General features: G+C 38.8%; 1 protein-coding gene across 2 annotated transcripts in view; it reads left to right on the forward strand.

Annotated features, from left to right (window-relative positions):
* The window catches only part of syne2a (spectrin repeat containing, nuclear envelope 2a), a 96,377-nt gene that overhangs the window by 10,391 nt on the left and 69,216 nt on the right, over positions 1-16,770 (forward strand). For both annotated transcript variants that reach the window (XM_079888131.1, XM_079888132.1), the window contains exons 5-28: positions 118-195; positions 302-394; positions 1,953-2,143; positions 2,252-2,451; positions 3,366-3,466; positions 3,620-3,709; positions 3,839-3,952; positions 4,047-4,184; positions 4,774-4,938; positions 5,027-5,139; positions 5,389-5,557; positions 6,088-6,184; positions 6,292-6,485; positions 6,749-6,919; positions 8,939-9,076; positions 9,184-9,285; positions 10,013-10,189; positions 10,276-10,434; positions 10,522-12,825; positions 12,967-13,101; positions 15,089-15,270; positions 15,587-15,665; positions 16,073-16,176; positions 16,602-16,740. In XM_079888131.1, coding sequence (XP_079744257.1) covers positions 118-195; positions 302-394; positions 1,953-2,143; positions 2,252-2,451; positions 3,366-3,466; positions 3,620-3,709; positions 3,839-3,952; positions 4,047-4,184; positions 4,774-4,938; positions 5,027-5,139; positions 5,389-5,557; positions 6,088-6,184; positions 6,292-6,485; positions 6,749-6,919; positions 8,939-9,076; positions 9,184-9,285; positions 10,013-10,189; positions 10,276-10,434; positions 10,522-12,825; positions 12,967-13,101; positions 15,089-15,270; positions 15,587-15,665; positions 16,073-16,176; positions 16,602-16,740 — 5,433 coding nt within the window. The remainder of the gene's footprint in view (positions 1-117; positions 196-301; positions 395-1,952; positions 2,144-2,251; positions 2,452-3,365; positions 3,467-3,619; positions 3,710-3,838; positions 3,953-4,046; positions 4,185-4,773; positions 4,939-5,026; positions 5,140-5,388; positions 5,558-6,087; positions 6,185-6,291; positions 6,486-6,748; positions 6,920-8,938; positions 9,077-9,183; positions 9,286-10,012; positions 10,190-10,275; positions 10,435-10,521; positions 12,826-12,966; positions 13,102-15,088; positions 15,271-15,586; positions 15,666-16,072; positions 16,177-16,601; positions 16,741-16,770) is intronic.

Here is a 16,770-nt window from a genome sequence, read left to right on the forward strand (position 1 = left end):
TATCACTGTCATAACACTGAGATTCAGCTAAGAAGTTATTTATTTACAGCGAATCATAGAAATGTTTTGCAAGCAGTCACGATTAGCATAATACGGAGTTTGTTTGTTTCTCTGTAGAAGCGCGAGCGGGGTCATGGTGTGTTTCAGCAGAGAGGCAACGTCGAGACCGCTTTGAACTTCTTGAAGAATAAATCTGTAAGAGGGTTTTTGTGATTCTCACATGACTGATGATGATTTTCCATCTGTTTGGACATTAAGATTTATATACAAATGGCATAAACAGCTGTTTATGTTCTCTCAGATCAAGCTGGTGAACATACACATCCCAGACATCATCGAGGGGAAACCTTCCATCATTCTGGGTCTGATATGGACCATCATCCTGCACTGTCATGTGCGTATTCATATATACATGCATCTTTCTTTGCCTTGAGCTGTTTTTTTCATCGTTTACTTTAAGACCTTTATTTGAATTCAGAGAGGGGCTGTACTTTTTGAGATTCCTCCAGATGAGAAAAGAACATAAAAATAATGACGCATACAGGAAACATATAGTATTATGTATCCTTCAGAAGATTCTATTATGTCAGGGAAACTGGCTTGAATGAGTTTAGTGGTTTTATTTAGTCATATAGTGCTTTTAGTTTAAGTTTGTGCACAGTATGAAAATAATAAAATGTATGTCATTATATTTTATATACACTGCAGTTTAAAAGTTTGGGGTTTGTAAGATTTCTTAAATGTCTTTTTATGTTCACCTATTTATTTGAACAAAAATACAGTAAAACAGTAATATTATTATAGAAATATTATTACATATTTCTTTTTTCTTTTTTAAAATATATTTAAAATATTTTAAAAGTTGTGGCCTAATGGTTAGAGACATGTACAGTTGACATGCACAGGGACAGTCGCTCCCTGGGTGCTGCAGCAAAAAATGGCTGCCCACTGCTCCAGGTCTGGGTTCAGTGTGTGTGTGTGTGTGTGTGTGTGTGTGTGTGTGTGTGTGTGTGTGTCTATCCCAGTGGGGACTTCAACCTGAATGCACACAGACTCATGGGGACTCGTGTCACAGTGGGGACCTAAATAGAGGTCCCCATGGGTAAACAAGCTTATAAATCATACAGAATGAGTTTTTTTTGGAAATGTAAAAATGCAGAATGTTTTCTGTGATGGGTAGGTTTAGGGGTAGGGTTAGTGTAAGGAGATAGAATATACAGTTTGTACAGTATAAAAACCATTAAGTCTATGGAGAGTCCCCACAAAGATAGTAAACCAGACGTGTGTATGTGTGTGTTCAGTACTCACTGCTGTGTGTGTGCACTTGGATGGGTGAAATGCAGAGCACAAATTCTGAGTATGGGACACCATATATTCACTTTCACTTTCACTTAAATGTAATTTATTCCAGTGATGGGAAAGCTGAATTTTCAGCATCATTACTCCAGTCTTCAGTGTCACATGATCCTTCAGAAATCATTCTAATATGTTGATTTGGTGCTCAAGAAAAGTTTTTTTATTATTATTTATCAATGTTGAAAATGGTTATGCTGCTTATTAATGTTTGTGGAAAATGGGATAATTTTTTCAAGATTCTTTGACGAATAGAAAGTTCAAAAGAACAACATTTATTTGAAATCAAAATCTTTTGTAAATGTATAAATGTCTTTACTGTTTTGATCAATTAATATGTCCTTGCTGAATAAATATATACATTTTTATTCAATAAAATAAAATGTTACTGACCCCAAACCTTTGAACGGTACTGTACAAATAAATTATGATGTATATTATATGCATATTCTTATGGAAAAGTGATCCGAAATCTACTGTAGAAATTATGATCCTTCCTTGTTGCCTTCCTGTGAATATTTTCCTGAAAATAAATCTTCTTGCTTGCTTTTTGCCAATATATATGTGTTAAACATGCTCACTTCTCCTCATTAATACAGATAGAGGAGCTAGCCAGCACTCTCTCGTTTGGATCCCGTTCATCCTCCCTGGACTCTCTGTCCAGTCTAGATTCTGTTCCTGGGTCTCCAGGCAGTAGTCCTGTTCCTCGAGGAGCATCACCGCTCCACAACCGCTTCCGTCTGTCTGCTAAGAAGGCTTTGCTCCTGTGGGTTCGGGACCAGTGCCAGAAGTGAGCTTCATCTAGCTAATGATTTCAAGCACTTTGAAAGTTTGGTCAAATTGTTTAGTCTATTTGATGGCCACTCCAATTGTTTCTCTAAATATATTCTTTCTCCAGAGTTGGTTGCTCAGCCAGTGTGAGGGACTTTAAGTCCAGCTGGAAGAGTGGTGAAGTGTTCCTGGCCATCCTCTGCTCCCTTAGACCTGACCTGGTGGACCTCTCCCAAGCCCAGACCAGCAGCCACCTGGAAAACCTGGAGAAAGCATTTCACCTTGCTGAGAAGGAGCTTGGAATTCCTAGACTGCTTGAGCCAGAAGGTGAAAACTATTAGCACTAGCAGCATCCCAGTTTGTCTCAGTCCCAAATGCCACCCTCAGTCCTTGCGGCCATCCTCCAATTCCACACTTTGCATAGGCTGTTGGGTAATAGTCTGCTGTGAAGTCTGTATTTTCAAACTGGAGTCTACAATGGAAATGCATGTGGATCTGTGAAATTTTAAAGGGAAAAAAGATTGATTAAATGTAATAAATTATTTAGTTTCATCCTGCTTTCTAAAGACTGGTCGTAAGTCATGTTATTAATATGATAGCTGTTCACATCACTTGTGAGTTTGATTGTAAATTTGTCACTTTTCAAAAAAAAAAAAGATTTATTATATTTTATTAGATTTATTTATTTATATTTATTTAATTATTATTATTATTAATATATACTTTTTTTTTTTTTAGCAATTCTTTTTATTTATTGTAATACTGTGGTTCACACTTCTAAGGTGGCCTCAAAATGACTTGAACTGATTCAAGATAATTCTAAATAAAACCTGAATATGCTGAATGAGATAGCCTAATTTTAAAAGTGATTTCTAGAAAAATGTCACTTCTGGAAAAGCTGTGTATATTTTAGAAATGTACTTGTCTCTATTATTATTATTATTATTATTATTATTATTATTATTATTATTATTATTATTTCTACAATATAAGTGAATATTTATACATGGAAATATACAGGTGCCTTTATATATATATATATATATATATATATATATATATATATATATATATATATATATATATATATATATATATATATATATCTCATGAATGTCCTTGGCAAGGGGATCATCATATTAAGAAGTTTGAAAAACCCCTGGAATGGTGTTCATGTTAAAAAAGTTAAATGCTTCTTTATGTTTTTTGAAACTTTATGCACTTTTAAAATCTCTTCTCAGACATTGTTGTCAGTAACCCCGATGAGAAGTCCATCATGACATACATTGCTCAGTTCCTGCAGTACTCCAATGATCTGCCCTTAGCTGATGATGGTTTTGAGGTGAGGCCAACTAAATCTCCCAGCCAGATCTGTGCTTTTGCTGGTCTGTCTTTCTTTATATATTCACTTTCTCTCTCTTTCTAAACCCCTGGCCTTTATGGCCCTCCAACTTTGCTTCCTCTTACTCTGTCACCCCCTCCTGGTTGGATGCAGCTCCAAACTCTGCTCTTTCCCACATGCCTCTCTCCTGTCAACCTCCCTACATACTTCACTCCTGCTGTACTGGCCTCCCCACTGCACCAGGTATAGGCATCACCGAGCGCTTATGAATTCCTCAATATCATTCCAGAGTCAGCCTTTACTTGTTTCAGCATGTTTTCTGATTTGACAATTAATCTCTGATTCGGTTCTGTTTCCTTGCCCTGCCCTAAGGCTTCACCCAATCAAAAAGCCAGAGAGATGAAATGCTGGCTACAGCGAGCGTATCAGGAATTACTGGAGGCATGGGCCTCTGCAGGGGGGGAAGGATATGCAGAAAGGCATCAGGTATGCTGAATGTTAAATCATAAATCATCACTTCCTTATGTAAAACAGAAGTCTTATGAATAGCCCTGAATGAGTGACTTTGTTTTTATCCAAGGCATTTCAGAACTTTGTGGGAACTTATTATGATCAGCGACGTCCAGTTATTCCAGTGCTTAGTGCAATGAGACGCTGTGCTAAACCCAGTGAAGAGCAAATGGCACTGAGAAAGGCCTGGGACACAATGGAGGAGAAGGTAAATTCTGCTGATTAAATATGTCTCCAAATACATATTGAAACTGTGTCAGTTCTGATAGTCTTGGTTCGAATTGTTCGAAACTACCAACAAATCACCATATACCATTTTTTCCTGCAAAAGAGTTTATAAATTTAAAGCTGACATGGAAAAAACATATAGTAGCTTTAAAACACAATAAACAAAAGATGAATAATGTAACAAGTAACAACCTAAATAAAGTAACCTAAAAAAAAAACTTAAAAAAAAAACTAAATAAATTAAATAAACATGACAACCTACAGTAATCTAACTTTCTAATAAACTTGACATTGTGTACTATGAATATTGTTGGGTCTGTGATGAATTACTTGTTTCTCCATTGATGTTTTGGATAAAAGGCATCTGCTAATTGCATAAATATAAATGTTAATAATAAATTATTTAAATCTAAATTAATCCTGTAACATTTAATTTGAAAAATAATTCTAATATATTCTTAAAATGTAATATATATGTGCGAAAAAAATTATATGTATCACTTATTTTTGTGTTGGGACTAGTAAAAATACAGCCAGATTATTTTGTGAACTTTTTTGTTCCTTCCCAGTTACAAGAGTATAGAACAGAGCTCGATGTTGGTTTGCCAGCCCCTCTGAACACATTGGGCCGGTGGCTCCAGCATATGGAGACTGTGCTCTCTGAAGACAGCGGGAGAACAGAAGATCATGTTCTTGCTGCCAGAGATGCCAGACACAAGCAAGAACAGCTGAAGGTCAGTTTGCTGCCATGTATTTTCATGCTTCAATGTGTATTTCTCAATTACATGTGTGTCTCTGTTTTTATGCTTTCTGTTTCTTTAGGTCTTGGTTGAGGACTTGAGTCAGCACTTGAACACCCTTCATCATTACCGTAACACAGATGATAATGGCTGTCCTCAAGTTCCAATCGAGAAGCTAGAGGAAATCAAGAGACGGTTGGAAAACAAAATCTATTTAGTCCTCCCTGCTGAAAAGACCAGCACATGTTGTGTTTTGAACAAACAAGGGATGCTGGTGTCCCTATCAGGCTTCTTAAATAGCTTCAAGACTCCCTAGACTAGCATCAAACCAGCACAGTTTGCTGATCTAAAAGGTCTTTTCAGCAGGGCCGTCCTTCATTTTTTCTCATTGTTGTCCTCTTCAGAAATCCAGGTTCCTTCCTAATGTTCCTTATTCTCTGTTAGTTTCACCAGTGCCAGAGTGACAGCCAAATACCACGGCATCAAGCTACAATACAGAGAGCAGATGCACCATGTTCTTGACCTACTGGGACAGTTGAAGTCTAAGCTGAGCTTGTGGAGAGGACCTTACGGCTCCCAGGAGTCTGTCCACTCTCTGCTACAGGATTGGCATGTATGTGGCCATTTATGGGTTTCCTTCAGTAGTTTTTTTTTAATGAATTTTAAAGCCTAAATACAATGTTCAAAAGTAAAAAGCAGTAGTAAAGTTAGACTATAACTACACCACAGTTGCCCAACTTAAACATCACCACCACTAAACTTCCTACATCTCTTTTAATCTTCATGAGTAAATTAGTTTTCCTGTTCGCCTGATGATGTTTAATGTCCCTGACAACCGCTATAGTCCCGTTTAGCCACTTATTAAGCAACTGCCTTTTTCAAAGCATGTAAAAGCTTTCAAAAATCTCAAGCGGACTATTACTGATGTATTTCGTTGTTGTTGATGAAATATCTTGAGCTTGTGTTCACCACAGGCCTTATTTCAAGCATTTAACCAAAATCCAATTAAAAAACCCACTGACAGGTTGAATGAACCGTAAGTGCTAAAATGATCAATTGTTTCCGGATTTTAGGACTCATTCCTACAGCACTCTATGTTCTTTAATTCCTTGACTTGTAAGCAATGTGTATATGTCCAATTAGGACACTGTTGACAAGCGAGGCCTGGTGTGGATGTTGAAGGAAGCACTTCATAAGTTGAAGGACACAGCAGTCAGTTATACAAGCAAAGCAGCTTTGGGTAAGATTGTGTTGATGGAAGTTCTGTCATACTTTGGTTTGATGAAAGCCGTTGGCTGCTTCCTGTAACTTATGTCTGATTTGCCCTCTCTTCTCTTTCTTTTTCAGCAGACGATACACCTGTGGTGAACAGGCAAGTAAAAGAGGCTGATAGTGAGACAGGTGTCAGTGCAGAAGCTGCAGAAGTTGTCAGATCCACCATGGAGCGTGTGCAGGCTGCGTGGGAGTCCTACAAAGACTGCCTGTATCTATTACAGGTCTGGTTGGGGCAGGAGGGCCAATCACAGGCTCAGGGGAAAGAGGTACAGCATTTGTCATTAAAAAATATCAAAAGACAGTGGCCACAAAAATATTTGAACACCTAAGCTGCGTTTAAAATGTATTGATGTCCTTTCATTAGACACCAAAATATTAAAGCAAATGGCATTTATCTTTGTTATGATGTTTGTTTGGTTCAAGTCATGAGGGTGATACTGTAGCTTAGGTTTGGGCATGATGTTTGTTCATGGTTGCTTTTTCCAGAGGTTCATTTGTCATTCATCTTGTGATCTCTTTCATAATGCAGCAGAAGCATTTTTCCGCCAGCCTGAATGAGTGGAGTTCACATCAAGCACAGCTGAACGAGGCAGGAAACTTTCTCATTGAGATGAGTGACGCCTCCACCAGCCACTCTCTGACTGAAGAGCTCCGCAGACTCAACATGCAGTGGGCTGACTTCATAAAAAGGACCAAGTTTGTGAGTTTGTAAAAGACAGACCCATCTAGTTTTCAGCAGGGTCTAAAATAGCACTTGCCAAGCACCAAAATGTGTGTAAAAGTTGTCTTTGACAAAGAAATAAAGCAGTTTCTGGTAACTTTTATAAGAAACTGCAACATAATACACTATCTCTCGCAACTTCGACACCAACATTTCAGTGGAAAGTTCACCATGCGTTTCTCTAGGATGCCTGTTAAAAAAATTAACACACATAGTGTCACATGACTATTCACAAGATTTCTTACTTTACAACACCAATTTCAGAATATAATTCGAGTATGAGATCAAAACATTTTTGTATTAGCAGCTGCAAAACACGATGATACAATGGGCTGCATTGTTTCTCACAATTGTTTAAGGAAAAAGGCTAAATAATCTTAATGTTAAGGACAAAAATAATACAAAATAAAATTTCATAGCTGGTAAGAAATATTTATGGCTGGTGAATTACATTTACATTTAATCATTTAGCAAATGCTTTTGTCCAAAGTGACTTGAAGAGAACAATAGAAGCAGTTGTACCAACAAAAGAGCAACAGTATGTAAGTGATCTGACAAGTTCCAAATAGTCTAGCATAGTACACGTACCAAGTTGTTATATAGAAATAGAATAGAAAGTGTTAGTATTAATGGGTCAAATGTTGATGGAAAAGATGCGTCTTTAGCTGTTTTTTGAAAATGGCTAAAGATTCCGCTCAGCTGTTCGGGTGGAAATAGGCAGGTTATTCCATCAGCAGGGAAGTGTCAAAGTAATGTTCCGTGAAAGTGCCTCTTTGTGATGGCACCACAAGGCGACATTCACTTGCAGAATGCAAGCACACAAGTCTGAAGTAGTGAGTTTAGGTATAGGGGTGCAGAGCCAGTGGTTGTTCTGTAGGCAGATTCATTCACAAGAAGGTGTGGCAAAAAAGGTTATTTTGGATCCTGGCAATTTTTCAATTAAAACTGGTTCTACTGAATTGAGTAAAGAGTTTTGTCTTTAAACCTCCAACACCCAGCCTTTTCTTATTCTGTAAGTTGCACAACTTGGTGGATCTTTACAAACTATTTTTCACTTTCTTTGAGTAATACACTGACAAGCCGGTACTTTAGTCTATTGTGTTTCAAAAACACAGGAGCATTCTGTTCTGTTTCATCACCTGTCCTTACTATTGATCAAAGCATGTGTAAAAAAAAAACTATGAAGGTAAAATTATGTCATAAAGAATTGTATGCGCAGGGTAAGATTTGTGAAAGTGTACATAAGATTGCAAGTGTAAATTAAATTTGCATGCGCAAGAGAAGATTTGTAAAGGTGTAAATCGCCTTTCAAGAGTAAGAAAAAAATATTTGCAGCATTTTACTGTTATTCGTAAGTGTAATTCATGTATTGTGAAATAACCCGATACACCTAAACTTTTAAAAAGAAAGACGCCACTGTACAAATCGGGTTATTTTGGGAACTTTTTTGCCCCGTGCACCCAACAAGCCATTAAGACATTTGCAACAGTTTATTTTTTTTACACAAACGCAATTAATTACGCAATTAATCTGTTTTGCAGTTCCTGACTCTGTTGCTTTCGGTTGCAAATTGCTGTTCACAGGCCTGCAGTGCTTTTGGTCGTATTTGTGCACAAAAACCGTGCCAAAAGAGTAAGCGTGGAAGTCAGAAGAATACAGATCCTATTTATTTTGCGTTAGCATGAAGCTGCAGTTTCACAATACATGAATTACACTTACGAATAACAGTAAAATGCTGCAAATATTTTTTTCTTACACTTGAAAGGCGATTTACACCTTTACAAATTTTCTCTTGCGCATGCAAATTTAATTTATGCTTGCAATCTTATGTACACTTTCACAAATCTTACCCTGCGCATGCAATTCTTTATGACATCAATTTACCCTCATAAAAACGTTTTGTTCTTTGTCTTTTAACATTCTACACCATTGAAAACCATTGAACCACTGATTTTTTAAATATATATTATTATGCTATTTTTAATGGCATGTTTTCAGACAGTGGCCCCTCAGCCCATCTGTGCAGTCCTGGGTGTTCAAGCTGCTCAGGGCCTAATGCAGGAAGCTGGCTGGATGCTTAGAGAGACTGTGGTTGTGTCATCTGCACCTCTACGTATTTACAGGAAAAAACTACAGGTATACTGATCTTTCTGTCCTAGCTATAGTGCTTCATGCAGTTCCTACTGTTATACTAGATGTTTCTTAAATGCTTAATTTTTATGTTTGTTTTATCCTTTACTCAGGGCATAACTAAGAAGATTTCCCAGTTTGATTTGCACTCTTTATCTCCATCTCCAGACTGCAAAGAGGAAACTATTCAGAAACTCAGACAAACTCTCCCAGAGGTTAGGCAATATTCTGTCCAGTGTTCAGGTTAAACATATTAGATGTGTTGTAGATTAACAAAATTGTTCACTCAAAAATAAAATGATTTTGTCATTATTTACTTGACCTTAGTTATCCTGTTGAACACACAAATACAATTTTAAAGAAACTTAATTTTAAGTCAGTCTTTCCAAAAAAAACAGTTAATCAGACATGTTCATTTGTTCATTTGTACATTTGTACATTTGTTCATTTGGATTTTCACTAAATTATTATCGTGGCCAAAAGAATTAGGAGAACAATATTATCGCAATATCTATAGAAATTTTGTAAGTAAATAATAAAAAATTTATAAAATAAACATATCAGTAAAGTTAATCTTCTCTGACAGGATTTTGTATGACATTAGTAGCTACACACTGACTCAACGTCTTTTTTTTCTTTAATTTTTTGATGGGTGGGAACCAGAGTTAAGGTGCAATGCCGACTTCTTCTATGTTTAAGGTCAACCAGATAATTACTGGTGCTTGATTATTTTCATTATTAATATGTAGTATTAACGCAATATATTGGTTATCATCAAGATGGGTAAATTGCGTCACCCTTAATTTGGAACATCTTGAGGGCGGATAAACAATGACGGAATGTATAATTTTGGATTAACTATCCATTTAAAACACCCTGTGTAATGAGAGTAGTTTTTTTAAACTAGGAACTGAGCAAATCTGTGTACATGTTTCTGTGCAGATATTTGAAACTTTAAACCGGGTGGATCAGGTGTGCAAGAGACTCCAGAGAGGGGCCTCTCTGCTCGAAGGCAGGCTGTCTGAGCTTGAAAATTGGAGCTCAGAGGCCCAAGAGGTCTGGCATCTCCTAAAAGAAAGGCAGCATAGGGGCCACTGGGGGCCACAGCTCAGGACTAAAGTGAGCAGAATCAACAATTCTTGAGTTCATTTGGTTGATCAAAGCAGAGATTTCACATTTGTCATCTCTTTTGATTCCCATTGCAGGCGCTGATCTCCAGAGGTCTACAATTGGAAGGACAGGTGGTGACAGAAGGTGAGGACCTTCAGGTGCTTGTGACATCGGTGCAAAATAAATCCTCCTTGCCTTACCTTTGCACATCAGCCCTACAAGACAGACTGAAAAGGACTGTCTCTCACTGTCAGGTGCATTTCTTTGCAGACCACTATCAGTTAGGGAATGTTTAAAATCATGATGTTATAAATTCTCACAACTTCCCCTATGTCTTTTAGGAGGTTACTGAGATGCTCAGTTCTCATGGAGTGAAGCGTGAAGGACAGCCTGAAGGTGAACAGCCAGCTACCAAAGTTTTTGTCCATGCACATTCTCAGCTTGAATCCCAAACTGAAACCTTTCAAGACAATTCGGATCAGGCATTCTCAAAAAGCAGCAAACTTTCTCTAGAGAGCCTTATAGAACCTCAAAACCAAGAACATCATTCCTCTCAGCTGCTGTCAGAATTGGAAGCCACCAGTGGCTTACATCCCCAGGTTCTTCCTCAGCTTCACGATAAATCTCCCAGTGACCATTGGAAAGATATATACCAAGTACAGCAAGCAGAGGTAAAACAGCCTTTGCTTTCATCTGTTGTTGTCAGGAAGGTTCAAATGAAACCCCAGACTGAAGTTCATCTTATCTCTGTAGACTCGAGCCAAACCAGTAGCTTTGGACCATCAAACTTTCAAGTTGTCTCAGTAAAATCAAGCCAAACCAGTGGCTTTGGACCCTCAGACCCTTTCCAGGTTATCTCGGTAGACTCAAGCCAAACCAGTGGCTTTGGACCCTCAGGGACTCTCCAGGTTATCTCTGCAGACTCAAGCCAAACCAGTGGCTTTGGACCATCAGGCCCTCTCCAGGTTATCTCTGTAGAATCAAGCCAAACCAGTGGCTTTGGACCATCAGGTCCTTTCCAGGTTACCTCTGCAGACTCAAACCAAACCAGTGGCTTTGGACCCTCAGGCCCTCTCCAGGTTATCTCTGCAGACTCAAGCCAAACCAGTGGCTTTGGACCCTCAGGCCCTCTCCAGGTTATCTCTGTAGACTCAAGCCAAACCAGTGGCTTTGGACCCTCAGGCCCTCTCCAGGTTATCTCTGTAGAATCAAGCCAAACCAGTGGCTTTGGACCATCAGGCCCTCTCCAGGTTATCTCTGTAGACTCAAGCCAAACCAGTGGCTTTGGACCATCAGGCCCTCTCCAGGTTATCTCTGTAGAATCAAGCCAAACCAGTGACTTTGGACTGTCAGGCCCTTTCCAGGTTATCTCTACAGACTCAAGCCAAACCAGTGGCTTAGGACCCCCAGGCCCTCTCCAGGTTATCTCTGTAGAATCAAGCCAAACCAGTGGCTTTGGACGCTCAGGCCCTCTTCAGGTTATCTCTGCAGACTCAAACCAAACCAGTGGCTTTGGACGCTCAGCCCCTCTCCAGGTTATCTCTGTAGAATCAAGCCAAACCAGTGGCTTTGGACCATCAGGCCCTCTCCAGGTTATCTCTGTAGAATCAAGCCAAACCAGTGACTTTGGACTGTCAGGCCCTTTCCAGGTTATCTCTACAGACTCAAGCCAAACCAGTGGCTTAGGACCCTCAGGCCCTCTCCAGGTTATCTCTGTAGAATCAAGCCAAACCAGTGGCTTTGGACCCTCAGGCCCTCTTCAGGTTATCTCTGCAGACTCAAACCAAACCAGTGGCTTTGGACGCTCAGGCCCTCTCCAGGTTATCTCTGTAGAATCAAGCCAAACCAGTGGCTTTGGACCATCAAGCTCTTTCCAGGTTATCTCTGTAGAATCAAGCCAAACCAGTGGATTTGGACCCTCAGGCCTTCTTCAGGTAATCTCTGCAGACTCAAGCCAAACCAGTGGCTTTGGACCGTCAGGGACTCTCCAGGTTATCTCCGCAGACTCAAGCCAAACAGTCCCTCTCCAGGTTTTCTCTACAGGCTCAAGCCAAACCAGTGGCTTTGGATCAACAGACCTTCAAGTTATCTCTACGGACTTGGGACAAACCAGTGGAATTGAACCATCAGAACGTCTCCAGTCTACATCTTCAGCTACTTTCAGCCAAAGCACTTTGCCTAAATCTTCTGCTATTCAAACCTCTTTGGCATCCCCACACAAAAGAGAAAGGGTTCTAGCCAGAAGCCTCAGCTTTCCTCAGCCCAGTGAGCCATCACAAACCCAGTCTCCATCCTCACCTTTATCCTGTTCAAGCACTTGTATGGATAGACCGGTTACAGTGACTCAACTAAGAACGCCAATCAAACAGCACATTTGTTCACCAACAAAATGGCAACCTCAGACCTCAGTGACAACCCTAGACCAGAGACAAATTGTTCTAGCCAAAAGTCACAGCTTTCCACAGCCATCAGAGGCTCCAGGTGTTCCTCATGTCCCAGTACAAAATGAGGTGTACGCTAGAGCTCAGGCTTTAGCCAGGAGCAGACTGGATAAAGCCAAACAGCACCTGCATGAACACATACAGGATGTCATCACTGTAATCAGTACCAGAGACAAATCTAAAAAACAATCTAAGAAAAAACAGGTGAGACCATTTCAAAATCTTGTGAATTTTCAATCCAATAATTATTTGCAATCAAATAATGACTTAAAAAATAAAACGTATTGTTGGCCAAAACATATTCACACATGTCTTAATGTCTGCTGCTGTCTTTATGTTCTATAGACAATATCACGTCTTCTGAGGCCTGCAGTGTTGGAGATGTTTCTAGAAGCTGTGAAAGGAATGGGCGATTTCTGCTCTGATGCCCAGCTCAAAGACATGGACCTCCTGTCTCAGTCAGTCAGGGCCCAATGGGAGGTAAGGGTAGTTTATTTATTTCCAAACCATTAGTATATTCCAGGGGTTTTCAAACTTTTTGTGTGTGTGGACCACTATTTGTAATCAAGAATTTTTGCGGACCACCTCATAATACACATAATAAAATATGTCTACACAGAGTCCTACCTGAATTAATCTGCACCTCTAAATAGGCTTACTAGCTTTAAAACTATCATTGGTCATCACATCAGTACAACAGGCTTGTTAAAAGAAAGTTTACTGCACACAACGGCTGCCACATATTTAATTTATTTATTTACTCAAGCGCCCGAGGGCATAATCAGGTTCATTTGAACAACAGGCTTATTTCCATAGCAATGGAGTATGAAATCTATACAGTAATAAGAACACTGGAATATAGTCAACATTTCAAAAACTTTGGTGATTTTAGGGGATTATTAATCTTCAGAGTTTTACAAGTCCTCAAAAAGTACCTAGGCTTGAGTTTGTCCATTTAACAGCACATCCGCAAAACATTTCAGAAACGCGAGATCAAGAAACTAACCGGAAATTTAAATAATAACAGGCCTTATTCATTCCATTTATAAACATTTCGTTTCATATAAACTGCCTATGCCTAACTGTGCGTTCACACCAGACGCGAATAGCGCGTCAAATTCAAAAAGGGATCATATGTCAAATTCGCGCCTGCCGCGTCTAGTGATACGCTTGACCACTTTGTATCAATTCGCGCGTCAAGAGCGAAATTGACGCGCATAAAAACAAAAGTTTGAAGCGAAATTTCGTCCGGTGTGAACGCACCATTAAAGGCTATGCGTGTGATGTGATAATGAAAACATATTTGCCTCTGCCCTTTTCTCTTCAGAGAACCTGTTGCTATCCACCGAACCAATGTTGTGGTTCTAACGGCACTGAACTTTAATGTCAAGGCCGAACACCACTAGGCTTTTTTAGTAATCACACAATAACTTGACAATTTAATTAAAATGTTACATCAATATAGGCCTACATATTCTTTTTACATTTTTTATGTGAATTTCCTGGTAAAATGAAGGTAAAAAAATATTATTTTATATTTAATTTTGCCTTTCCACGGACCACCTGCAGTACCCTCACGGACCACTAGTGGTCCGCGGACCACAGACTCTTGGTGAACCAGCCGGCAGTCTGGGTGGCCAATAGGATCTGGCTGCAGACTTGCCCCTGCACTTTGCAACTTGCACTCTCAGTCACCTGCACCTCCTTTGTCAGTGACATCACTTGCAAGTCTGCAGCCAGACCCTTCTCCTGGGTGGCCAATGCCACCATGACTCTTATGTGACCTTGTCCCAGCATAATTGATTAAATCAACATCCCTTTGATTGAACTAATATAAATATGAACTATACTTTGTGTGTTATTTAAGCAATATAATACTGTGCATGCAGCTAACACATGCCTTAATCTACATGCATGTGAGCATAACTGCATTAAATCCAAATTAGTTATTAAACCACATTCAGTATAAAAAAAAAAAAAAAAAAAAACCTTTATCATTTTATAATGGTTGAATCATCAAGGATTGATTTGTTGTAAAAGGGATCATTTACTGACTGCATGCATGTTTGGACAGGTTGATATAGACCGTTACATGTTTTCCTTTCAGCTATATAATCACATTTTGCCTGCTTTGCTCTCTAACCAGGTTAGTCAAGTTAGCAAACCTTTTCAGCACTCTTTCGAAGTGGCCATTATAAATGCACCACAAAGAGGACTCCTTTGATCTGATCTAGATCTGATACTAGAATATTAACTCATATTAGCTGAAACGTAGTTGTACACTACCAGACAACAGTTGTAGTCAAAGTTTTTATATTTATCATTATAATCCATCTGTATAGATAAAAATACATTTTATTATATAATTTTATTGTACATTTTAATATATCATCATTATATATTATATCATTATTGTGGAAGAGTTTGGAAGTAGTTAATTAATGAAGGATCTGGGTTCAAATCTCAGGAATGTGCCAAAGCATCTGAGCGTTCAGTGCATCTGGATGCCTTGAGAAGAATTAAAGAGAGTCTGCAGCCTGCAGAGAGTGTTCTTCTCAGCACTGCCCACTTGAGGACAGACACAAAGAGAGTGGAGAGCATTCAGCACCACACAGACTCCACAAGTGACTTGGCACCATGCCAAGACAGGTGAGAAATGGAGGGCACATTTTGGTTTTATATACTGAAAAGTTGCATGTGTCAACATATTATATTAATAATATATTTTTTAGTACAGTATACTGTATGCTTTAGAAAAAAAAACCTTTGTAACTTTAATGCAAATTTTATTGTTCTAAGACCTGCCTCTTAAACTCTGGCCTTTCTTATAGCCAGACTACACTAACCAATTTGGGCTCTTAAGTATTTCTATGTTTGTATTTAGTCATAGTATGTATATAAACTATAATTATAATTAGCTTTATATAAAAGTCTGCTAAGTGAACACGTGCATGTGTGTTCTCAGCAGGGGGGGAGCAGTCAAGGATTGTGTCCTGCTGGGAGAGACTTTACTGCTAGATGACCTAAGCCTCGTCCACTCACAGGTACACGTGCTCATGTGTTGCATGTCTGTGTGTGCATGACATGACTGTTTTATCTCTTTTTGATCAGTGCAGTATTTTTTTAAGAGTGTTTTTTTTCCCCTCTGTCACTCAAACCAACATGACTTTACACTAACAGAAACTAAAGCATCTGTTTTAGCGTTATATCTGCCTGGTGTTAACATGGCACGTTTTCTTGGCATGGTCGAGAGTTTGCTTGTAGCCAAACATGGAGCTAAACCTTGTGAGAACTTCTCAGCTCTGATTGGATGTTGTCGACCTTCTTAAGCACATGGACAGCTCAGAGGAGTTAATCTGCTGAGATTGATTAGGGCTGCTGAAGAGTGTATTTGCTTGTTCTGGGGTAGTTTGACCCTACTTGTAATGACACTGTGGTCGTTCTCTCTCAGGCTGTTGTCCAGACCAACATTGTGGAGATTAAACAGATACCAGAGAGAACCATCATCCACCCCTGTTCAGCACAGGAAGAGAGGGTTACTGAATCTAAGAGCAGGTAAGCCCTTTTGATGCAAGTCTCTGCCTTAAAGTTGTTTAAAGAAGTATATATATTTGGAAATGGCTTAGGACCCTATACGTAGCTTATATGTTGCTACATTTTAAAATGCTCATTATGATTACTTAATGAAATAAGTAAATAAATAATTTAATAAAAAATATTTTTTATATAAATAACACATTATTTATTTAAAAAAAAATTACAGTATTTTATATTTATTTATTTATGGTTTATTTGAATAGGGACAGATACAATATACACAGATAAACCTGAAAACAACAGCCATCCAATGCAATTATCATAATGTTTGTAGTGAAAGCTAATACCTAAAACCTAAACATGAGTACAAGTTTGTAGCTGAATTAACCATATATGCATATGTTATAGTTGGGACTGTTTTTCTTTTTTGTTTTTTTTTCTAGTTACTGTGCTGCACAGTCAGTCCTCCATCAGAAGTTGCTTAACAACAGTCAGCTGCTGGGATCAGAGTTTCCCATCAGCCCCGGCAGCAGCACCAGTATCTCTGCTGACTCACTGAGAAGTCAACTCAAGCACCTACTGGTAAGTCTCATGCACCACTCTCCTGCATTC

This window comes from Squalius cephalus (assembly GCF_949319135.1).
Source record: "Squalius cephalus genome assembly, chromosome: 12".
NCBI lineage: Eukaryota > Metazoa > Chordata > Actinopteri > Cypriniformes > Leuciscidae > Squalius > Squalius cephalus.